This window comes from Moschus berezovskii, chromosome 20 (assembly GCF_049115385.1).
Source record: "Moschus berezovskii isolate FMDL1 chromosome 20, NW_MosBer_1.0, whole genome shotgun sequence".
Taxonomy (NCBI): Eukaryota; Metazoa; Chordata; class Mammalia; order Artiodactyla; family Moschidae; genus Moschus; species Moschus berezovskii.
In genome coordinates, this window is record NC_142479.1 from 38,935,358 (window position 1) to 38,946,188 (window position 10,831).

At 52.0% G+C, this 10,831-nt stretch overlaps 1 protein-coding gene across 1 annotated transcript; it reads right to left on the reverse strand.

The window, feature by feature from the left end:
* Positions 1–625: 625 nt before the first annotated feature.
* On the reverse strand, positions 626–3,664 carry LOC129537086 (asialoglycoprotein receptor 1-like). The gene is made up of 8 exons (XM_055396409.2): positions 3,423–3,664; positions 2,264–2,380; positions 2,028–2,123; positions 1,879–1,950; positions 1,572–1,658; positions 1,332–1,483; positions 1,124–1,230; positions 626–1,030 (listed from the first exon to the last, which is right to left on the reverse strand). The coding sequence occupies exons 1-8, from the start codon at positions 3,487–3,489 to the stop codon at positions 868–870; spliced, it is 861 nt and encodes a 286-aa protein (XP_055252384.2). The 5' UTR covers positions 3,490–3,664; the 3' UTR covers positions 626–867.
* Between the last annotated feature and the right edge of the window lie 7,167 nt (positions 3,665–10,831).

A 10,831-nucleotide genomic window follows, 5' to 3' on the forward strand; every position in this document is an offset into this window, starting at 1 on the left:
CGTGAAGTGATGGGACCAGATGCCATGATCTTCATTTTTTGAATGTTGAGTTTATGTTATGTTGAGTGTTAATGTTGAGTGTTAATCGGCTATACCCCAATACAAAATAAAAAGTTTAAAATATATGAAAAAGATGACACTGACCAGAAGACCACTGCATGACCAATTTCAAGATGATTGTCAGAGCTAATTCTGTTGTTATGCATGCAACCCCTGCCCCACCTATGTACCCATGAGACTCCCCTTTAAAATCTCTTGCCCCCTGACCAGCAAGGAGGAGTTGATTTTTTGGGATATGAGTCACCTTCTTCCCTAGATTGCCAACTTCCTCAATAAAGTCATAGTTCCTTTTACTCATCTCTCAGTATTGTATTCTTGAGAGATGAGCAACCGAACCTAAGTTCAGTAACAAATCAGTAATAACGCTATTTTATAGATGAAACACAGAAAGCAGATTAGCTTGCCCTAACTTGTATACCTGTAAATAACAAATCCAGGCCTCTTGGCCCAAAGCACAGACAGTTCTCAGGATGACCTGTTGCCTGCCCAAGACTTCCTAGTGCTCACCAGCCCACTCCCAACTCCTAATCCCCAGCAAACAGACAACTCAATGTTTTGTGTATTTCTCTTCTTTTTACTCCAAAAAAATCCAGTTGACAATAATAACCTGCAAACCATAGAAAGCAACACAGGTTTCAATCTCCTCACCCCCCTAAACATCATTCTACATTCCTCAGACACCATCCTTCCCCCTTCCTTCTAAAATCTTAGATGAAAATCCAGAAGCCCCCAGATAGAAGGGCCCCAAACCAGGACCCCGACGACAGGTAAAGGCATTGAGAAAATAAATTAGGGGAGAAGAGGCTCTTAGTTGTCATTGCCTTTGTCCCGCCGGGCCTCACAGACCCAGCGGTAGAGCCTCAGGCAGACGTCATCATTCCAGCGGCCATCCTCCGTGAAGTGGGCACAGTCCTCACCCCCTCCGAGCCCGTGCCCATACCAGTCGTCTGGCTGATCTGGTGCCCAGTTCCTAAAGAGACCAGAGAGAGGCAGACCCCAGAGCCTGAGGCCCTGAGCCCAGCTGAAGATGGACGGGCAGAACCTCGGGGGCGCACACACTCACTTGAAGCCCGTCTCGTAGTCCGTCCCATCCACCCATTTCCAGGGCCCATTTTGATCCGTGAGGCCTATCCAGGTATTTACAGGGCCCATGTGGTGCTGGATAAATCTCTGGGGAGAGAGGAGGGGTTGGAGCTCTGGGGAGAGAGGAGGGGTTGGTGACCTCTCCTTAGACCTGCCAACCTCCCAGCCGGGCCCTACCAGAACCTCACCTGTTCCTCCCAGGAGCCCACCACCACCAGGTGGGCATTCTCCAACTGGCAGTACTTCTCAGCCTCCGGCCAGGGCTTCCCCGAGCGAGAGAACCAATAGCAGCTGCCTTCATATTCCATCCAGTTCACTGGGCAGCAGGCCTTTTCAGAGCCTGGGGCAGAGTCAGAGGGTGGTGGTGAGGGGCTGAGGGGAAGTGGGTTCGGCAGGCAAGCAGGACTGGGCAACCCCCACCCCCTCACCATTGCCCTGGAGGACAGCCATCTGACAGCTCAGGCTTCGCAGGTCAGACACAAACTGCTTCACGTGGAGCAGCAAGCTGGAGTGATCTGGGGAGACAGAGGGCAGAGGGGGAGGGGGATGAGGGGAGGGGAAGGCAAGGAAGTCATGATGAACACTGGGGGCTGGTAAGGTTCTGTCCTCTGCCTGCTGGGGCGTGAAGATAGATCGCAGATACTTCTGCCACAATGCCCCTTGGTTTGGTCTGAGAGACCACTGTATCCTACAAGCGCGTGAGCACTCACACACACACACACAGCCCTCGCTGACCTGCATTCAGTTCCTGCTGCTGTTTCTCCAGCTGGGACTCCAGGGACTTCATTTTTCTGCCCACATTTCCTCCTAGGGGAGAGACTTGCTCAGTGTCTCAATGGCCCTACTGTTCCCAACCCCCCCAGCCCCAGCCCAGCCCTCCTCACCCTGAACGCTCAGGGCCTTGACCTTGGCCTCTGTGCTCACTGTGAGGTTGCTGAAGGTCTCTCTCAGGGCCCTGAGCTCCTCCTGCAGCTTGGAGTCTGGGCAGAAGCGGATGCGGGCAGGACAAAATGAGGGGGCTGCGTCTCACATCACAGCAGCCAGCTCTTCCCCCACCCCGCGCCCCCCCACCATCACCTTGCTCCCTTCCCAAACACCCCCTACCCCCTGGGGAACCCACTCTGGGATCCGATCACACAGAGAACGACTAGCAGCAGGAGGCTAAGGCCCATGGAGACCAGGAGGAGGCTGGGTCCGGTGCAGAGACGCCGACTGAATGAATGAGGAGGAGACGGCCCTGCAAGAGAGGAGGTCAGGGGCTCAGGGACAGCTGGGAGCCTGGGGCAGCTCTGGGGTCCTAGGAGGATGGCAGCCTGAGCCTCCTCTAGGAGACTAGGAGGGACTTTATAGATGAAGAAATCTGGGCGGTAGGTGACCGGCAGGAGCTGGAGCAATCGAGAGGTGAGAAGGGCCAAGAATCTTTCTGCTGGAGCCCTACCCAGGCTCTAGGCCTTTGCTGGCACCTAGTGGCCAGATCGAGTCACTGCCGCATCAGAACGCAGAGCCTGGAGAACGGAGTTTGCAAGCTGGAGACGGGGTGAGGGGGTCTAGCAGGTGGGGCATGAGAAACGGGTTTCTTGCTCTCCCAGTGAATTCCACTCCTCTTTGGGTGCAGGGAGGCAGAGTAACCAGACTTCAGGTCGACCAAGTTGTGCCCACCCGGGAGCCCTCTCAGTGAGCTGAAATGCAGGGGCTTTCCCTCCGTTTTTGCTGGTAGTCCCTTCCCCCATCGAAGGACACTGCCCACTCCCTTCTGCCAAGCACTCCATCCTGGCTCAGCCCCAACAGAAACATCTCTGCTCACAGGAGAAAGAAAGAGGGCTTGACTCATCCTTCTCCAGTCAGAGCTCCCTGAGGCCTGCCACAGAAATTTTCTCCTTGACCCAAAAGATCCCTGACACCTGTGCACTCATACATACTCACACTCACACACATACTCACACACCTATACTTGGCCAAGGCTCATGGGTGTTGGAAAAGGAACGAAGAAGAGGGTCTAACTTCTTGCAGTTAACCCCCACATCCCCTGGGCAACCCCCTCCCCAGGGTCCTGAGAAGTTGGTGACAAGGCAAAGGGCAGGAGGGTCATGAAGGAGCCTGGGGACAACTGCCACCAAGAAAGGGTCTCCAATACTACACCCTGCACCTCCCCTAAGAGGGGCGGCTCAGAGAGCACCAACCTTGTGAGCCAGGCAGACCCAGGGAGAGGCGGGGTCAGGGGAGGGGGCAATAGCCACCTAATGCTCGCCTGTCAGAAATGGGGGGAGGTGTCCCCTCACTTTTTCTGTGCTGATGGTCATTCTCCTCATTGTCCAGATGCTGAAGATCTTGATACTCCTTTGTCATGGCAGGGCCTGCTGTGCCTGGGACCAGGTCAAGGCTGGGGTTAGGGCTGAGGCAGAGGCTGAAGAGCTGGGGTGTGGGATTCGGTCACTTTCCAGGTGATCAGCGCCTGCGTGGAGATCTTTCTTCTTGCTCCCGTTCCCTCCAGGTCTGACATCCAAAATCTATCTTCTGAAGTTTTTCTACTCCGTCTCCACCCCTCCGGACATGGATTTCATTCATTCCCTCCCCCACCCCACTCCACCGCAGTTAGTTCCTCCACCTCCTTTCTTCCTCCCACCCCCTCTTTCTTCCCTTTTTACTTGCCAAAGGTCTCAAGGTTGACTTGTGGGTCCCTCAATGGTGCGCAGATCCCAGGCTAAGAAACAGGCTGAAGCCTGGAGAATTAGCACAGACAGCCCTGGGTGGTGGGAGGGGAGGGGGCAGGGTCCATTCAAGGGCCCTGAGCCCTGTGAGTCTGTCTGTCTGTGTGTGTCCAAACACACCAAACCTGGCATCTCCAGTGCCCGGGACTTTGGACGTAAACAGAGGTAGAAATGGATTTGGAACTCAGGGAGGGTGTGGGGGTGGGAGCAGGGGTGGGTTGCCTCGCCTTTCCTTCCCAGGGATGGAGAGTCTCCTTGTTCTGTCCCCCATCCTTGCATGCAGCCTCCCCACTCAAGGAACTGTTTGGGAGAGGTCCAGACCAGGAGGGGCCGGGGTGCAGCTGGCTGGTTCCCCTCTGCCCCACTCCCCTTTCACTTCCTGTCTCTGAATTTCCCAGAACTGTTGATCTCTCCAAATATCTCTGACCAGGATCAGAGGGGCTAAGCTCTGCTCTTGCCCAATCTAGGCCTATGACCCTGGCATCTGAGCCTGGGCCCGGCTTCCTGGGGCTCAGCTACCAGACACCCCAGCCTGGGGCTGAATGGCTCTCCTGGGGAGTAAAGTCCTCCAAACTGCCTGGGGGGCAGGGGGTGGGGGTGGCAGGAAGGCAGGCTTTTCCCACTCAGCTGGATTGGTGCCAGCAAACCTCCAGTGACTCCTCTGTGCCTCTCCCTTGTTGCGTGTGTCACTTCAGTCATGTCAGACTCTTTGCGACCCTATGGACCGTAGCCCACCAGGCTCCTCTGTCCATGGGATTCTCCAGGCAGAATACTGGAGTGAGTTGCCATGCCCCCCTCCAGGGGATCTTCCCGACCCAGGGATCCAACCTGCGTCTCCTGCATTGCAGGTGGATTCTTTATCCACTGAGCCACCTGGGAAGCCCTTTCCCTCATTACCTCCTCTCATTAGCCCCAGCTGCTAAGTCACTTCAGTCGTGTCCGACTCTGTGTGACCCCATAGACGGAAGCCCACCAGGCTCCCCCGTCCCTGGGATTCTCCAGGCAAGAACACTGGAGTGGGTTGCCATTTCAGAGCACACCCCTATTTGATTCGGAAATGAGGAAACTGAGGCCCTGAATGGTAAGAGCTTACCCAGAGTCCAAACAGCAGAGGCAAGCCTGGAATGTGGACAGTCAGACTTCCAGGACCTGTATGCTGCTCCCAGAACCAGGGTCCCCTCCTGTCACCACAGCTGGGCCCCGGGGTCTCAGAGATACTAAAAATGGTCCTTCACAGCCCCATGGAGAGTTCACGGAGGGCTAAATTCTGGGAGTGTGTGGACTGGAATTATGCTAAATTAGAAACTGGGCTTCCCTGGTGGCTCAGTGGTAAAGAATCCTCCTACCAATGCAGGAGTCATGGGTTTGATCCCTTGTCCAGGAACATCTCACGTGCCAACTAAGCCCAGGCACTGCAACTACTGAGCCTGTGCTCTAGAGCCCACAAGCCCTAGAGCCAGTGCTCCACAAGAGAAGCCATGGTAATTGGAAGCCCAGGCACCACTAGAGTGTAGCCCCCACTTGCTGCAACTGGAGAAAAGCCCACACAGCAACTAAGACCCAGCACACCCAAAAATAAAATAATCAATAAAAAATTTTTAAGAATTTGGGTGATGTTAATGACGTTAATAAGTCTTGCTTTAGACCCCAAATATGACATCATGGGAATCCTATGTTATGGTTACTTCAGTGAGAAAACTAGACCTGAGTTACAAGAGTTTACATTAAGTGAGATATTCAGGAACACGTCCCTCGCATAAAATAAGTCCTGGCTGCACCCTCGTTTGTGTCTTGAAAAGCCTGGGACATGCACTGGGACTGTGGCCAGTAATTTTGGTGACTACTGGGCTGTTGATTTGGCTTGCTCTGATATTATCAGTTACAATCTGGTTTATTCAGGCAAACAAACCTACGCTGTTTTGGTCAAAATAGCAGTCACCCTTACAGGAGTGAGGATTGGAAGGAGTTTCTGGGCAATGGAAATGTCCCACTGCTTGATCTGGATGCCGGCTGCAAGGCTGCAAGTTTGTAAAACTGCCGAAACCCATACACTGAAGATCTGTGCATTCTTCTATTTGCATATTATGCTGGAATAAGATGTTCTTACAAGCTGGTTCTACACTATAACCATGTTCCCAAAGCCATTGCTTAGGGAGCAGTCTGTGAACCAGTAACGAAAAACACCCCAAAGTCAACAACTTTAGGGTGAGAATCAGAGGTGATGACACACCATGAGGAAAGTCAGATAAACAGCATGAAACACCTGTGGCTGACTTACAAGCCAGCTCTCTCTGTGAGTCCAGAGATAACCCTGAGAAACCAAGAAGGAGCTAAAAACAAAACAAGGCCACATGGTGGTAGACACTTGCACCCTGAGAACTCTTTACATCTATCCCTTTAAGAATATATACCTTGGGAATTCTCTGGTGGTCCAGTGGTTAGGACTCCATGTTTTCATTGCAGCAGCAAGGGTTTGATCCCTGATTGGGGAACTAAGATCCCACAAGCTGTGCAGCACAGTCAGAAAAAAAAAAGAGAGAAAATATATACTTTGCAAGGTCTTCAGAGATAGAGCCTCATGTGTTCATTTTCTATCGCACCCCAAATGTAGTGGCTTGAAACGACACCCATTTATTAGCTCACAGCTCTGTAGGGCAGAAGTCCAAGAGGAACCCCAGCTGAGTTCCCAGCTCCGGGTCTCACGAAGCTGAGAAAGAGGTTCTGGCAGGACCGTATTCATATCTGGAGGCAAAGGAGAAGAAGAATCTACTCTCAAATACGTTTCAGTTGTTGACAGAATCCAGTTCCTCGCAGCTATAGAACTGAGGTCCCTGTTTCCTTGCTGACTGGCGGCTGGGGGCCACCCTCTGTTCCTCGAGGTCACCTGCCTTCCTCATCACATGACCCCTCCATATGCAAAGTCAGCAACAGTGCCTGGTATCCTCCTGGAACTTCAGATCTCTCTGATTCCCCCTGTTCTCATGGGTATAGATTAGGCACACCTGGAGAATAGATGTGGATACAGTGTCAGACTTTATTTTGGGGGGCTCCAAAATCACTGCAGATGCTGATTGTAGCCAGGAAATTAAAAGACGCTTACTCCTTGGAAGGAAAGTTATGACCAACCTAGATAGCATATTAAAAAGCAGAGACATTACTTTGCCAACAAAGGTCCGTCTAGTCAAGGCTATGGTTTTTCCCGTGGTCATGTATGGATGTGAGAGTTGGACTGTGAAGAAAGCTGGGTGCTGAAGAATTTATGCTTTTGAACTGTGGTGCTGGAGAAGACTCTTGAGAGTCCCTTGGACTGCAAGGAGATCCAACCAGTCCATTCTAGAGGAGATCAATCCTGGGTGTTCATTGGAAGGACTTATGCTAAAGCTGAAACTCCAATACTTTGGCCACCTCATGCAACAAGTTGACTCACTGGAAAAGACCCTGATGCTAGGAAGGATTGGGGATGGGAGGAGAAGGGGACAACAGAGAATGAGATGGCTGGATGGCATCACCGACTCGATGGACATGAGTTTGAGTGAAATCCGGGAGTTGGTGATGGACAGGGAGGCCTGGAGTGCTGTGATTCATGGGGTCGTAAAGAGTCAGACACGACTGAGCGACTGAACTGAACTGAAGTTTCATTACCTACAACATAATGATTGAGAGAGCGCAGGTAGCATGCTCGCAGGTGCTGGGGAGGACAGCGTGGAATGTCTGAGCCACTTTTAGAACTCCGCTTCATTATGCAGAGTGCTCTGAGTACTCTTCCCCTCAGGATACAGAGCACATGCAGAGAGCATTTCAGAGAGCCTGGTCTCCAAACCTGGGAATCCTACCTCCAGAGTGGTCAAGAAAGGCTCCCTAGAGACAGGTCTGTGAAGCTGGCCTGAAAGAACAGGAAGGATTTTATCAGTTGTAATAAGTTTCTCTTCAGTGGGATAAACGGCCAGAGGGGTGGCTTGGGCCACCCTGAGGGAAGCCTTGAATCTCAGGGGAAGGTAGCTTGAATGTCATTCAGGAGCACAAAGGTCTCCTGACTGGGAGAACATGCGCCCCAAGGGTGTCACAAGATCATCCATTAAGAAGGTGGCAAGAACATTTAGGGAATTTCCTGCCACCCAGGGGTTAGGACTCCATGCTCTCACTGCTGAGGGCCTGGATTCAATCCCTGGTTGGAAGACTAAGATCTCAAAAGCTGTATGGCCCTGCCAAAAAAAAAAAAAACACTTTATATATGTTTTTATCTCTTTTCTTTAGATGTCTACTTGGGGATATGTGTTATAATGTACATAATAGACTTGTACAGTGGTATTATGTGTATTAGTGATCTATTGCTGTAAAATGATCCCTCAAAAACTGAGCAATTTAAAACAAGGAATATTTATCATCTCAGTTTCTGGGGGTCAGGAACCTAGGTGCAGCTTAGCCAGTTGGTTCTAGCTCAAAATCTCTTATGAGGTTGCAGTCGGATGTCATTCAGTGCTTCGTTCATTTGAAGAATTGACGGAGACTGCAGGACCAGCCTCCAAGGAGACCCACAGGACTGGCAGGTGAGTGCTGACTGTTGGCAGGAGGCCTCTCCACAGGACTGCTTGAGCGCCCTCAAAACATGGCAGCTGGCTCCCTCCAGAGCAAATGATCCGAGAGCACAAGGTGGAGGCTGCAATTTCTTCTATGACCCAGCCCCAGAAGTAATGCTCCATCATCTCCACAATGTCCTAACGTTTCCTCAGTGCAGAAGGGAACCACACAAGAGTGTGAATGCCAGGGGGTGAGAATACTCAGGGGCCATCTTGAAGGCTGGCTGCCACAGGATGGCCAGAATTATTAGATGAGTGATACATACACTGGGATTTATGTATATACATCCCAGTGATGATATATACACTCCCCAGTGTATAAATACACTCACCTGAAAGCATTTTACTGATGTTGGCCCCTGAACAACAAAGTTAAAGACCAACTACAGCGGCCCATGACATGTCAACCCACTCTAGTATTCGTGCCTGGGAAATCCCATGGGAGGAGGAGCCTGGCAGGCTACAGTCCCTGGGGTCACAAAGAGTCATGGGAAATGACTCAAGTGAGTTAGCACGTACACACGCACGGACAGGAGCCCGTGAGGAGCTGCAGGCATGACAGTGGTGAGGTCAGAGCTGTAAGTTGAGCAATGGCCTGGCTTTGGGGCGGCCAAAGGGTCAGAGGTGCCCCCACCAAGAGGCAAAGAGCTCAGCCAGGAGGCCGCTGATCTGGTCCCAGTGAGAAAGTGTGAGGCTTGAGGCCAGAGAGGGAAGGTAACCCAGACAAAATTTTGCAGAGGACTGAGTGGACATCTGGAGACCAGAGGTTTCTGGTGATGATAAAGCCAGAGTCCTGGGTGCTGCCCTGTGATAAGGGCACGGTGTGAAGAAAGAAGCCCAGGATGGAGTTTCCACCTGCAGGGAGAAGCAGAAGAAAGAGCCCCAGGAAGTGGGGGTGACCTTCAGGGCCAGATGTGGGGAACCCAAGTGCCAGATTAAAGATGGTCAAGGAGAAAGGGGACTGGGCCTCCTATCAGGGTGAGTCAGGAAGAGGGAAGTGCTTTTCTGGCAGCTGGAGGCAGAGCCCTGGGCAGCTGGAGGACCAAGAAAGGGTTGGCGGGGAGAGGGTGTGTGTGGACACTGGGAAGGAAGGATACTGACGGCCAGAGGTCCCCAGGAAGGACGTAAAAGGGATGGAAGTCTAGTGCAGCAGAAAGAACCTGGAGGCCACTGTCAGACAGATCTGAGTTCATTTTATCTGGAAAGCACTTTAATGCCCACCTGAGAGTCAGGTCAAGGTTAAATAAGCTCATGAGTGGAAAGCCCTTAGCACAGTGGCACATACCAAGTGCTCTGTGCACACTATTTTTATCATTGTTATTAGCAGGACAGCCAAGAGTTGCATTATCTCAGAGCCTCTGCAAGAGGGGAGAGGGGAAGGCTGGTCAGCAGAGCAGAGGGTGTCTTTCCCTAAATCCCAGAGGGTATGAGCAACTTCCCTGGGACAGAGCTGGGGTCCTGAGGTGCCATCTGAGTTAAGACAACCCCCGCCCCTTCTGTGGAGAAGGAGACCTGGGTCCTGACCCCTCGGCCCTTGCCCACATCTCTCTGAGTGCTTTCAATCTGGCATTTGGAGTGGACCCCAGACACAGAAGGTTGGAACTGCAGCCGCCTCTCATCACCCTGCAGGCTGCAGAGTCACATACCCAGCACCCCAGTAGAAGAGGTGATGACAAACAGCCAGAGGGGCACAGAGGAGGCTCAGTGCTGACCTTCCAAAGAGGGTGACCTGTGGTTCCCCAGATCTAGCCGAGGCTGACTTGGCCTTGGGTGGAGGGAAGACAGGAGAGGCTGGGGAGATGCACTTGGGCTGGAAGGGCTCAGTGCCAGGAGTCTAAAATGTGACCTGATAAGCCCACCCAAGGGCTACAGCATCCCTTCCCTGGGACAGAGTGAGAGCCCACCTGTCCCGCCTCCTCCCCTTCCCATGGGTGGTCCTGGCCCTGGTTCCACTGTCTTTGTGCTGGGACAGCCAGGATCCTGTGACCCAGGACTTTCTCTGGGACTCCTCCTTCCTACTTCGATTTAGAGGGTGAAAATTTTAGGAAATTTTAAAACTCCAAATGCTTCCAAGTTTTATTTAACTTTCATTTTTACTCAGTAACAGAGAATAGATCAAGAGGCCAAGAACAACCATTCTTACCACATTCTTATATTGGCCAGGCAGTGTGCCAAAGGTTTTATGTGTTTTTTCCCTTTATTCCTTGCAAGAATCCAACCAGGGGGTTATTGTTCCCATTTAACAGCTAGGGAAACTGAGACCCAGAGAAGTGAAGCTCTTTGGCCAGTGAGTGACACATCTCTCATCTGAAACTCATGACCACCTCCTCCCTGGCTCTCTGCTGCCCCCTATCGTAACTTCTCCACCAGGACCCTGGGCAACCTGGCCACTCCCATCTTAAC